This window comes from Homalodisca vitripennis, chromosome 1, assembly GCF_021130785.1.
Source record: "Homalodisca vitripennis isolate AUS2020 chromosome 1, UT_GWSS_2.1, whole genome shotgun sequence".
NCBI classification, from domain to species: Eukaryota; Metazoa; Arthropoda; class Insecta; order Hemiptera; family Cicadellidae; genus Homalodisca; species Homalodisca vitripennis.
The window spans coordinates 208737283-208750533 of NC_060207.1; the positions used below are offsets into that span (position 1 = coordinate 208737283).

The 13251-nt window shown below is 33.8% G+C and overlaps 1 protein-coding gene across 2 annotated transcripts in view; it reads right to left on the reverse strand.

The window, feature by feature from the left end:
• LOC124353043 (alpha-mannosidase 2) overlaps nucleotides 1-13251 on the reverse strand; it is a 76087-nt gene that overhangs the window by 21407 nt on the left and 41429 nt on the right. For both annotated transcript variants that reach the window (XM_046802843.1, XM_046802844.1), the window contains 5 exons: nucleotides 10904-10976; nucleotides 9049-9243; nucleotides 4475-4638; nucleotides 3345-3557; nucleotides 1066-1241 (listed from right to left, as the gene is read on the reverse strand). In XM_046802843.1, coding sequence (XP_046658799.1) covers nucleotides 1066-1241; nucleotides 3345-3557; nucleotides 4475-4638; nucleotides 9049-9243; nucleotides 10904-10976 — 821 coding nt within the window. The remainder of the gene's footprint in view (nucleotides 1-1065; nucleotides 1242-3344; nucleotides 3558-4474; nucleotides 4639-9048; nucleotides 9244-10903; nucleotides 10977-13251) is intronic.

Sequence of the window (13251 nt, forward strand, 5' to 3'; positions counted from 1 at the left end):
ATCACACTAACACCTTGAACCTGCCATCTATGAAGTACAGAACCAAATGTAAAGACTGCGAAAACAACTAACGAAATGATTTCAGTAAATAAGTGGTTATAAAAAGTCCCAAATAGTTCATCAAATTACGTAAGATGCAGCACAAGTCAGAAAGAATTGTACTACTGAAGAACTAAATCACCGTAAATGAAGTAATCAATGAACCGTTTCAAATTATTAATCCTAGATAGCGTCCCTAGTCATAAAACTATGAATAAACAAGGCAACAATGACATTGCCAATAGATATTTCCAGTATTAGTTCCCCAAACAACCGTATGACAGCAGCACAAACCAGAGAGCGTTGATAAAGCAGTTGGAGGCGATTGGAGGCGTTTGGACTTTAGCGCCAGGCGCCCTGCCGAGGCGTTTCAAGGCGTTTGCCCGGGAGAGGGTTAATAAAAATTTAAAAAGCAATTTCAATTTCTGTCTTTTTTTCTATCTTTCTAACAGTGAAATTAAAACTTCATATTTGTTGTTTTTATAGTAAAGTCTGAACACTACAGTGCAATGAAGGAAAATAAAGTGGTCTTCGCTTTACTCTGAGTTTAATTCACGATTATCTAATTTATTATATTAAATGTGTCTTACTGTTGAAAAATGTTATTTTTTCCACAATGTATTTATTCACACATTAGCGGTAAAAGTAAATCTAAGAGATAGATCACACGACATACTCCTTGTGTACAGATTTAGTTGGGGATCATCTCACTTAGCTGGATTGTCTTGTCATTAAAGCCACTACATGGTGTGTATATAATATGTAAACTCACTTTCATTGATGTATAGTACTAAAAGATCACTAACCTAATTAGTATTATTAAAATGGTCTGTTCCTAATTACAGAGCCCCTAACTGATCTGACTGAGCTAGTCTACCACAGCACATGCAACTTTCCACTGAGTGATTTCTCTTCATATGTTTGACCATTGGTACAACTAAAGTAATGAATTAGACTGTATTCAAACTGTTGTTTGTGACCCAAATAACCTTGAAAATTAGAGATAACTTAAAAGGAGGACTCTACCTGGTGAGTTGTACAGAATAACACTATGCTGAACGTTGGGTAACTGGACAAACACTTTCGACATGATCTGTCCTTGGAAGACCAGAGTAAGGGGAGACTCGAAATGTAAGTTCTCCTCTCCGTCCGGCAAGAAGAGATAAGCCCCACTGCGCTCCCTGCCCGGCCTCGCCGAGTACCTTCAGGACAGCACCAAGGTCATTTGTAGTTTGTACATAATTAAATCTTACCAATGACATTCAGCTAAAATTGTTTATGAAAAAAAGTTATAAAGAAGAAAAAGTAAATGGCTAACCAATTTCTTTATTTTTATTAAGGGGGTTCGGTATGCCCTATCCTTCCCATGTTAATTTGGCCAATTGTATGTACCTTTTTCTCAGAAACCTTTAAAGCTATCATCATCAAACTTTAGGACACTACTATTTAGACCTTTGTTAACATTTAGAGCGGAAGACATTTTAAAAAATCTATTTTAAAATTTTATTAAAAAAATTACAATTATAAATTATTTTACAAAAAATTAATAAATTTTTTATTTACAACAAATTAAATAAAAACTTCTTTTTTTTTAAACTTTGTTCCGATCTAAATGTTAAAAAAGGTCTAAATAGTAGTGTCCTAAAGTTTGATGATGATAGCTTTAAAGGTTTCTGAGAAAAAGGTACATAAAATTGGCCAAATTAACATGGGAAGGATAGGGCATACCGAACCCCCTTAAACAAAACATATAAAACATTTGCTATGGTATAAAACTTCAAATTTAGGTATTAGAGGAAATATCTGTATTGAAATCTTACTGGTACAAAAGTGGTGTTAACGAAAATGTTCACAACAAATGTTAGTATTGTTTGTGACAATATGAATGAAACAATTTTTACCAAATTTGGCAAGCAAATGAAGTAGATAAAGTCCCATACTTTTTATAGCTTTTATTTTGTTTTTTTGTTAGTTTTTAAATCATGTTTGAGTCAAAGACTAACACAATCTCATTAAAATTTTACTTTTTATAGCAGAAGTATAACACTGCACAAACCCCCCTTTTAAGTATTACAAACAAATGTTACAAAAAATTAAATTTAAAATTTGAAAAACAATGCTGATTAACAGTGATAGAATCTACATGGTGAGACCAATAATTAATGTGTACACTTTTTAGGGTTGATAGAGGATGTGAATACAAACATTTTTTGTCCAATACACATGGTATTGTAAATGTTCCATTTCCGAGAAAATTGAGAGTTTGTGAAACGCTTCCTTGTAGGCAACACATAGTGTTCCCTTTGAGATTTGATCAGAAAATCTTAAAGCTACATAAAATAAATAGGTTTTTCTTCTTAACCACAAATGAAACAACCACTTCATGCAAACTAGAACGCAAAAAAGTATTAAACAAAAATACTACTAAGCAGCAGAGTTGGGTGAAAAACCCCAACTCTTTCAAAATGTAAGACAGTCGAGTCATGAAGAGCTCAGCTTTGTATTGACACAAACAGGAGAAGTTTTGTATATTTGCTATAATAGTATATTTTTTTACATTCTTCTTCATATTATATGGTTTAGATGTTAATATTTCGCTAATTAATATTTAATGTTATACTGATATCAAAATTTGATTACTTCTTTATCAGATTTAAATATTTTGTTACAATTTATGTATACTAATTTGTTTATTTGAAAGTTTTTTATAGCCATTTATCTCTACTCATAGTTGAAGAAAATTGGTTGTAAATTGCAATACAGTAGAACCCCTCATATCCGGCCTCGGTTTTACCGCACCTCGGTTTATCCGGCCACTTCCCGGAAGCCAATATCGAAATTTATTTACCACGGCTTGCAGACGCGCAGTTGCACGCACTAGTCTCCCACGACTCTTGCGTTATTTTGGTGTATCTATTTGTTTACATTTTCCTGTGTTGTCCTCAGTTGAGCTAATAGGTTTAACCTGTAAACAGTTTGTTGATTATTCCCAGTGCGGTTAGTACAGTACAGTACAATTGTTTTGTTTCGTCAAGTGCTGTGTACTGTAGGTTGGTTTATCCGGCCGAATCGTTATCCGGCCAGGGGCTCGGTCCCGTGGTGGCCGGATATGAGGGGTTCTACTGTAATGGAACAGAAATTCATCAATATTTAATATTTTAGCATACTAAAAACTTATTACATTCTTCAAAGATTTTTCTGTAATTTATTTGCAATCGCAAATTTAATAAATCAGTTTAACTGTGACGAAAATCAAAGATATTTTTCCTTACGAGAAAAAAATACCACAACAGTTTGTGACTTACTTAACAAAATTAAGGTGCAGAGGAATGGTTTTGCCAGATTTCTTGAATGTGACTGCCTTCAACAGGCTGGACTTGCTGAACGCGGCCGACATAACCTCATTTTGGATAGAGAACTCTTTATCACTGTCAAATTCATTCACCCAATCCTCAAACATCTCCTTCTGACTGTGCGTCCATCCAGAGTTCAGCACCTTGATTTTGACCCGAGAGGCCCTGAAACATATCATTTCATCATCATCAATATTTGTTGTGGAAAACCAAGGGATACTAAAAGATGAATACACAGCAGGATTTTTTCAATGACTGGTTGGAGTCGTTTTAAAAACAGGATTTTTTGAGGTAAGAATTTTTTTAGATATCTTTTTACTAAATAAAAATTAATAAGTACAATACACAATAATCTGAAGTTGATGGAATCAAGCCTACTTCAGATGATCAGAATGTTGGATAAGGCGGACAACATTAAAACATACATCCGGTTGTTATTGATACCTAAAAACTGAGCACACGTCATGCATACATGTACACGTCTACATCAAGGGTCAGTGCTTACTATCAATGTGCCATAGATCGTAATCAATTACTCATGGAAAGCAAGCTAGTAGCATAATAGTACATACTAATTCTTACAATCAATAACTGTATCGGGACAATCTTGAGCATTCCAAGACGTAAATGCTTCATTTTTGATACCAATTCCATGTTCACGAAAGTCAATCTGCAAAGCTTAAAATGTCCGACATTTTCATCTGGATTGTCCATAAAAATCTTTCTGTTGTTAGACTTCTTTTATCAAGACTTACGGTTAGGCCTACGTTAAAAGTTTTCCATAAACACTTCACTGATCATTCCCTGAGAAGATGAAGAATTACTGATGGTAGTTTTTAATACCATATTAATATGAAGATTTATTTTTATTAGTTGCAATATTAAAAAATTATCAAACACTTGAAAACATTTTTTAAACCTGATGTGTAAGCGGAACTGAGACAACCATCACAGAACCAATCGTGATTAGTGCTCAGTGGGTTAAAGTAAGACCTTAGTTTTCTTTAACTGCCCCATGCATCAGTCTTTGAGCTGTGTCATGGACACTCAAGGAAACGAGAATGTACACAAATTTTATTTACTTGGAACTGTCATCGGGTGAGACAAGGTGGATGAGGTAAGTTTCCATTCCCAGAGGATCCACTGAGACAACAAATGACAGATCGTAGCACTGGCTGTTCATGTCCAGCAGCTGGCAGTGAGGGTCTACCTGAGCCTGGAGAACGTTGCCCTTCCAGTCAGTCACCTGGAACACAAAAACCCAATTACTGGCACAAACTAAGAGAAATCTTACCCCAGGAGGGTTCATTTCTGGCTGGTTTATACCTTCCAGCTAAACCTAAACTGGGTACAGCAAAAACTGTTGTCACTTAAATCTGGGCAATCCTATGGATGTCTAAAAGCAGTAACTGTAAATCTCAAGACATTTGGGTGCAAGGGTAGATTGTTAGTCTAGTCTACTGCAGAAGATGACTGTTTGAGTCAGTGGGGCTCCCTAAGTGTTAAGGACTGTTGCTAGCCTAGACATAAGGGTGTGCCACCCTTGCCTGATTTGACTGGAGCGGCTTGTACAGAGCAGCCTCTCCTTCTTCCAAGGAGACATGACTGAGATTAATGCCCAAAAGCCGAAAAAAAAGAAAAAAGAAAACTAGAAGAAAACACTCTTATTAATAACTTATTAAGAACAACATTAGAAAATATATATTAAACTAGTTTAGACACAAACATGAAGATATGAGATAGATCTATACTGGCTTAAAATGTATTAATTTACAATTGACTTAACCATTAAAAAAGAAATTGTTTCTTTGCCTTTTGTTATTCATTGTATTATGTTTAAAATAAAAAAGTAACATACAAAATGCATAAAAAAACTATTTTCCACTGAGCTTTTAAATCTATGCTATGATAAATTTATAAAGTCAAAATAACCGATATTATCAGCTGAATGGTCAGTCGACGTGGTACTGTTATAACTGAATATTATATTAACCTATTGTATACCTATTGTACCTATTGTATTGTATTCATCGAACTGTCCAAAAATGTTTTGGAAAGTTATCAATGAAATTAGCGGTGGGGCACGATCCAATACCCCATTCCCCATTCACAACTTCCTGCAGGCTTCAGATCATGGGGGCGCTGAAGTTAAGGCTGTGGCAAACTCTTTTAATATTTTCTTTTCTAATGTAGGTTCACATTTAGCAAAGAAGTTGCCGCGGTTCCGGCAACCCGCCCCTCGTGGATGATGTCGCCTATAGAACCGATCATGTGTTCCGGCTGATGCCGGTAACAGACAGCCAGGTGGAGAGATGCGTTGCCGGATTACGCGGTGGCTCTGCTCCCGGGGGGTCGATGAAATTCCTACATCTGTTTTAAAAAATAATATTAAGAATCTTTTACCACCGATCAAACATTTAATCAATCTCATGTTTTACCTCAGGAGTTTTCCCAAAACAAATTAAAATTAGCCAAAAGTAATACCTTTGTATAAGTCTAATGATAAATCCGATATGAACAATTACAGACCGATTTCATTGCTAAGTGCGGTCGGTAAAGTACTGGAGAAGTGCGTAAAATATCAGTTTCAAAATTATCTTGAAATAAATAATATTATATCAAAATCTCAATTTGGATTTTAGGCCAGGTAAAAAATACTTCTGACGCCCTTTTTGAAATCAATAAACTTATAATAGACGCTTTAAAAGAAAATTATAAATCATTACTTCTTTTTATTGATCTAGCCAAAGCTTTCGATTCTATAGATAGAAATTTGTTATTTAGTAAACTTGAATGTATTGGAGTCCAAGGGATGGCCTTAAAATTGGTTCATAAGTTATTTAAGCGGTCGAAACCAAGTTGTGTGTATAAATAATATTAGCAGTGAACCTCAGGAAGTAAATTATGGAGTGGTTCAGGGAAGCACGTTAGGTCCTTTATTATTTTTAGTGTATATAAAATAACCTAGATAAACTGAATCTCACAGGAAAAACTACTCCTGTTTGCAGATGATACAGTGGTAATTCATAGCGAAAAAACTTGGCATGAAGTATATGAAAACTGCTTCCCAAGAATTAAATTTATTACATAAATGGTTTTCTGACAATATGTTAACTATGAATGTCAGTAAAACAAAGTGTTTACCGATCGCACTACGCGCGCTGCGAGCGGGCCACCTGCGGACCTGCGGCTGCTGCTACACTCGTGCGTTGACTCTCTCAATACTGCATGTGATTGCCAGCTGATAGAGAGAGGGTGGACCAGTACAAGTATCTCGGTGTAATTATTGATGCAAAACTCAAGTGGGGAACCTCACGTTAATTGTATAAAGTCCAAATTAAGGAAATTAATTTATATATTTCGTCAATTAGGCCAAATTCTATATTATAATGAGTTAAAAACAGTTTACTTTGCGTATGTACAGTCCATTTTACAATACGGTATCATCGCATGGGGGGAGGGGCCTATAAAAACTACATTAGAACCATTAAATGTTATTCAAAAATCAATAATAAAAGCAGCTTTTAATAAACAAAGACAATATTCATCTACTCTGTTATTTATGGAGACTGATATTTTTACAATTAGGCAGTTTATTTATTAGGACTGTACTGGTCTACACCTACTCTCATAAAGATGCCGTCCTCAACCCCTATTGTTCACAGTTACCCTACAAGAAACGCTGTGAGTGTGGGCTTGCAGGTCCCTTTAATTAAAACTGTCTATTAACCTCACTAACGCATACTATGTCGCCAACACACTGTACAGACACTTGCCTTCTGTGATAAGGGACCTGCAGGACGAGCCTGTTAGTGGCTTCAAGCGGCTGGTCACTGCCTGGCTTCGTATGATCGGTCCGGACGGTGCTGAGGCCCTCCTCTCCCCCACTTACCGTTACCAATGAAAACAACGAAATCATTGCTTATTACTAACTTTACCGATACAGTCATTAACTTCCACTCATCACTGTCATCTGTGCGTCATCGTCTCTGAGATAATGTATTTTTTGTTTGTCCATCTTCATTTGTTTTTACCGTGTTTGATTTAAATGCGTGCTAAGACAGCATATTCTAGTATTTTTGTGTGATTCCTGATTAAATGTTATACTTTAAATTATGTATAGACTGTCAAGTTTTTATTTTTTTAGTTAAAGTTTTCTTTAGTTCATTTCTGTTTTTATTTATTTATTTTTCATTAACATATAAGCATTTCTTATTTTATTATTAATACTTTGTACATTCTAGATTTGAATACTGGACAGCACGCACAGTACTTTGTTCTATGTGCTGTCAATTTTCATGCATTAACAATATGTACAAGTGTTGGAAATTTGTTTTTGAAAATAAAATTTATTTGAGTTTGAGTTTGAGTTTGTATATCACTAAACAAATATTTCATCATGCAGAGCTGTGCCTGGGTGACGAACTTAGGTCACACAAGCCATATTCTCTCAATTTTGCCTCCTAACAGTTATAATGTCTTGTAGAACCGCATGTGTGTCATTACTATTTTGATAACAGTTTACTTTTCTCAAACACATCTGTAACTATTTTATAGATGATCACAATCGTATGTGGAAAATCAGCTGAATTTACTCTCTGCTACTGATATATTTCTTTCTTAAGCTGTTTATGAAACAGCAACTAGTTTCGCATTTCACGGTATCAGTTGCATCTATGTTCTGTAAAAAATAGAAAATTTACAACCATCCAAATTGGATTGATATTTATTAGAGTGCAATAGCAAGTGTAATATGAAATATTACAATAGTTCATGAAATTATATATATATATATATATATGTGTGTGTGTGTGTGTGTGTGTGTGTGTGTGTGTGTGTGTGTGTGTGTGTGTGTGTGTGTGTGTGTGTTTTTAAGCATATAGACAAAAATATGTCTAACTTACATATGAGAATCCCATTCAATGTACAAGTAATTTGTATAGACACAGGAAGGTTTGATGCAGCGTTTTCTATATTTCTTTACATGAGAAGATGAGTTATTAGAAGGTACATCTAGCAGTGCTTTATCATAACTGTTCAATTGTTTGACGAAAGTTCGTCTTACCAATAATTGTCAAATATATTGTTCTGGTATGAACTGATGATGAGAACTGGCATCTCGAATTGCCCAAGTAGGAATATTTAGTTAGCTTAAGACATTATGGAGTAGACTTTGGAAAGTTGAGCTGGTGATTTAGAAGGATTTTAAACAATGTAGATGACATATTTTTAGTCTCCTTGAAGATTTGAACAACTCCTCATTTGTTACGTGAAAAGTACTTTGGCCACCTTGACTAAACAGCTCCTTTGTCAATATCTAAGCACCAAATTTCCTCAGTGAATTTACAACTTGAACAACATCTTTACTGAGTATTCTAATCTGCAACTAACATTCATATTCCTTTTACACTCACAATTTTTAAACAGTGAACTCGAGTGACATGAAAAAAATTAACTCTTATTGAAGTATAACAGAAATTTCATCTACAGTTACTACAAACAAGAAATCATGATTCAATTTATCATCAAGACCTTGTCTTTGCAAACAAAATCCACAGTTTTTGGAATCAACATTACTTGACAGACATACTGAAAGCAACTGATCAGTAAAGCAATCCTCTAAGCATACAATCTTGCTGAACCTAGCTTAACTAACCTTCAGATCAGGGGTGGAGACACGGAGGGTAACGACCTCCTGACGATGGTAGGTGAGAGAATTGTAGATGACCACCCGCTGTACTTCCTGGATGGAGTTAAACGCCAAAGTCTTCTGTTCCGGCAGACTGTGAGCAAGCCTCCGCACATGGTCCAGGTCAAAATACACCTTGTCATCGTCCGCCTCATATGTGCTCTGTACAGTCATGTTGGTATTCCGTTATTTAAGTTTTAAAAATAATTTAAAAATCTACTTCTGAGAAAAAATCAAGAAACAAGACAGAAATGAATTATGACCCATAATTTAGTGATACAACGAAAATCAAGTTACTCTAGACCATGATTTTTGTGAACATCGTTTATTTACTCACATATTAATGCCAAGTGTCTGTGATTGTCTTAAAAATGTTTTGAAAATCTAATAAATCTATCTTTTTTGCTAGATATGTAACGTGAGAGCATCCTAGATGTGTTATTGTATAAATACAACAACATTCAATTTTAACTGACGCATTATAAAGAATCTCACATTACAATTTGTATAAAATGACGAGTATTTTAAAACAATAAAAATACAACAAATGACTGGTTGTGAACTACTTATCAACTAAATATCAATAACATACATAAATAAATATGTCATAATTCACACACAAACTATAACAAAGATTACTAAAACAGTTAAAACGCTATAAACTAAATATTTTAAGGCAAGTCAAATACAGAAATGAAAATTATGTAAATAAAATATATTAAAGTTCTAAAACCTACAAACTAATATAAAAAAATCAATACTTAATATAAAAATCCTTGTTGGATTATTATTCTTTAAGAATTTAAATTTCATTCTTTGCTAAAATTAGCATTTAGTATAATTTTTATGCCTAATAAAATAACCACTTAAATAAACAGTGAATCTAATTTATTTTACGTGAGATGTCCAGAAGGTAACAGACATTTTGGACTTGAGCTGCCATTTTGGAATAAAAAGATTTCTACACTCAGCATGCATTGAGCTGTGTTAACATACGGTGGGTATCTCTCCTAATTTCTCACTTTGACTAGTTAAAATGTGCACTGCAATTGAAAATCACTCATATTCTTGAAAGGAAAATAAGACAGATTTTGCAGCTAAGTATTGAAGAGTCAATTCCCTTAGATCGGGAATTGATGTATATTTGGTATCAGAAGACTGTTCAAACTGAAATTCCAAAAATGTATAAAATATCACTCTATAACTAATGATTACTGGAAACAAAATCAAACAAATTGTTTTTATTTTAAATAACAATAAATAATGTGTTTACGAGTATATTACTAAGTAATGGTAATGGTGTACATCATTACGTCATAATTTGTTGCAAAGGAGTAAAGTCACCATACTTGTAACATGTCAGAGAAGAAAAAATAAACTTCTTGTAAAATGAAGTGGGTTAACCCAATGGGCTAGACCAAACGTTTTCTTTCTTTCTGAGGAATACCGGCAACTTTCACCCAGGAATCACTGAAGAATATCAGACTCTTTTTAGGCTGTTGTGCACTAATTTAATTCCTTGGCTCTAACTTTCTTATGTTTTGGTAAAAATTATGTACATTAAATTTGCTTTTTTATACCTTTTTAAGATGATAATATTTAGTGTATTTACAACCACAAAATATCGGTGAAAACTAATATTTAAAAGATATAGCATATATTTATAGTACAATTCATTAAATTGAAAAGTAACAAAAATACAAAAGTAAAATTTGGAACGTTGTTTTATCTGGGCTTTAGTACTTCTCTGCATTTCTTCACACGTCCAAATATTTAGAAGTTAGTAGCCAAAATGTTAAAACTGAGAAATAATATTATATACCTTGTCAGGGTGCAGCAGGTAATGGGCCATCTGCTGTATCACATGCTGACAGTTGTTAATCGCCAACAACATCCTGTGAAATATAATAGGAATTATAATATGTTTAATTATATAATTTGTTTAGTAATTTTTGTTACATAGTCTATTATTTGTTTCAGAAGTGGAAAGGAAAGTCACTAAACAGTTTTATAAATTAGACAAGGAACAAAATCTTAATTCAATATCGTAAAATCAGCACAAGTGGTATTATTTTGTAAAATGAACCATGTAAATATTTATAATATGCTTTAAAAATAACAAAATTACTGTTAATATTACAGCAGTGAAATTGAGTTTTCTGTGATTCATGAAATTCAAAATTTCATACGAGAACCATGAAAAATGTGTTAATTCGACGTGTTTTAATTTCCATTTGAACACTTCAGGATGAGTTTTGAACAATTATAGAATAAATTTCAATTTTATGTTTTTATCTTTTTAATTTGCAATTTTTTAATTATATTAGACATAAGCAATATTGTCTCTATTTGTACTCTTCATGTATAAGTAAAAATCCCCAGTTTTGGAATATGAAGCTCTTATTGCTAATTATAAAACTGGATTGTTAGATTTTAAAATGTGCAAAGAATGATTTATAACTGTATTAAATACACATTACACACTGACAACAAGAGTCAGAATACATTAAAATCTTTAAAAACGTATTGTGTTTTAGTTGTATATTTATATGTGGAATGCTTGTTTTTAATTATCCTTTAAGAGCACAGGTTATAAATTTCTATAATTCCCCTTGCATGTATTTGCTTCTAAAAAACTAATGTTCATAACTTCAAGTCCTATTTGTGTATGGACTTCCAAAATTATTATAGCAAATAATAAAAATGTTTTTTAATTTTTGAAAGATATGTTTTACAAAAAATGTGTATAAAAATCAAAACAGAGTTTTCCAATTCACAGAAAACATAAAAAAACAGTCATGCTAAATGATGTTCAGATGTATCATAAGCACACAGTTCGACATAGGAACACAACTTGCACGCAGATCTCAAGAATTACACTGTCATCTTCCGTATCCGGAAAAAGCCATCAAACACACCTGTTAACAGCATAAAAATGCTGTTCTGTTGCTATGACAACCAGTTTCGGATTGATAACAGGTGGCTGAGTACTACAAACAGAGTGCGCTAGATGTCTAACGTTCAGTTAACATTCTAACGCATTTTATCACCAGTTTTATACTTTGAGGTGGGGGGGAATTAAAATTGATACAAATTCCGCGGAACAAAATTATAGTGATTGGGCTTATATAAATCCCCAAATGGATGTAACGAAAACTTTTTTGAAAAGTTTGAAACTTTACTAAATTTTCTCAATTCAAAATCGTTGAAGTTCATCATTACCGGTGACTTCAACATCGATGTGTTAGACCACACCAACCCTCTGACCCAGCGACTATGGGATATTCTCAGTTCTTTCGGCTTAATTTGGTCCGTGAACTCGCCACAACTCGAGTGTGACCGCTTCGTCGAGTACAGCCATCGACAACGTCATTACTAACGTAATAGACTGTTCTGTTTCTGTCATAGATGCGGCCATCTCAGACCACTACGCACAGGAAAGCCGTAATATTACACCATAACCCAAAATTTGAAACTCCGTCAATAAAAAGAAAACGGGATCTAAAGCCGGCAAACATAGAGCTTTTTAAGAAGTTTCTAATGAAAACATCATGGGAATTTCTGGATCGCTTTGAGCGGGGTGGAAGATGCCTTTAACGCGTTTTTTCGACTGTTTAACTCACTGCCTAAATTTGACTTGTCCATTCAAAAATTTTTAAAGAACGTTAATAAGAAAAAGAGTAATACCTGGATTACTCAGGGTATACTCGATTCAAGAGAAAGACTAAAATTTTATCATTCAATATATGTTAAATCTGAAAATGAGGATTTCAAACGCTTTTTTCGAAATTTCAAAAAGGATTACCGCAAAGCCATAAGAAACGCCAAGGCACGAGACGTTGAAAACCAACTAAAACAATCCGATAATCTTTCTAAAAGCGCCTGGAATATAATTAACCCTAAACACAAAACAACAAAACACTTCAAAATTTTCAATTCCGAAACTTAAAATTAATAATAAAAATTATTGATGATCCATTAAAAGTGGCAATTGCGTTAATGATTTCTTTTCAAACTGTTGCTGGAACAGACAGTTCTTTGAATCAGAATATACCCTGCGGAGGGTTTATTGACTAGATCGGCCTCGTCCATGTTCCTTCGTCCTGTGAGTGAGGTGGAGGTGGCCCGTATCATGCAGGATCTCAAACCTAAGAGATCTTGTGACATTAA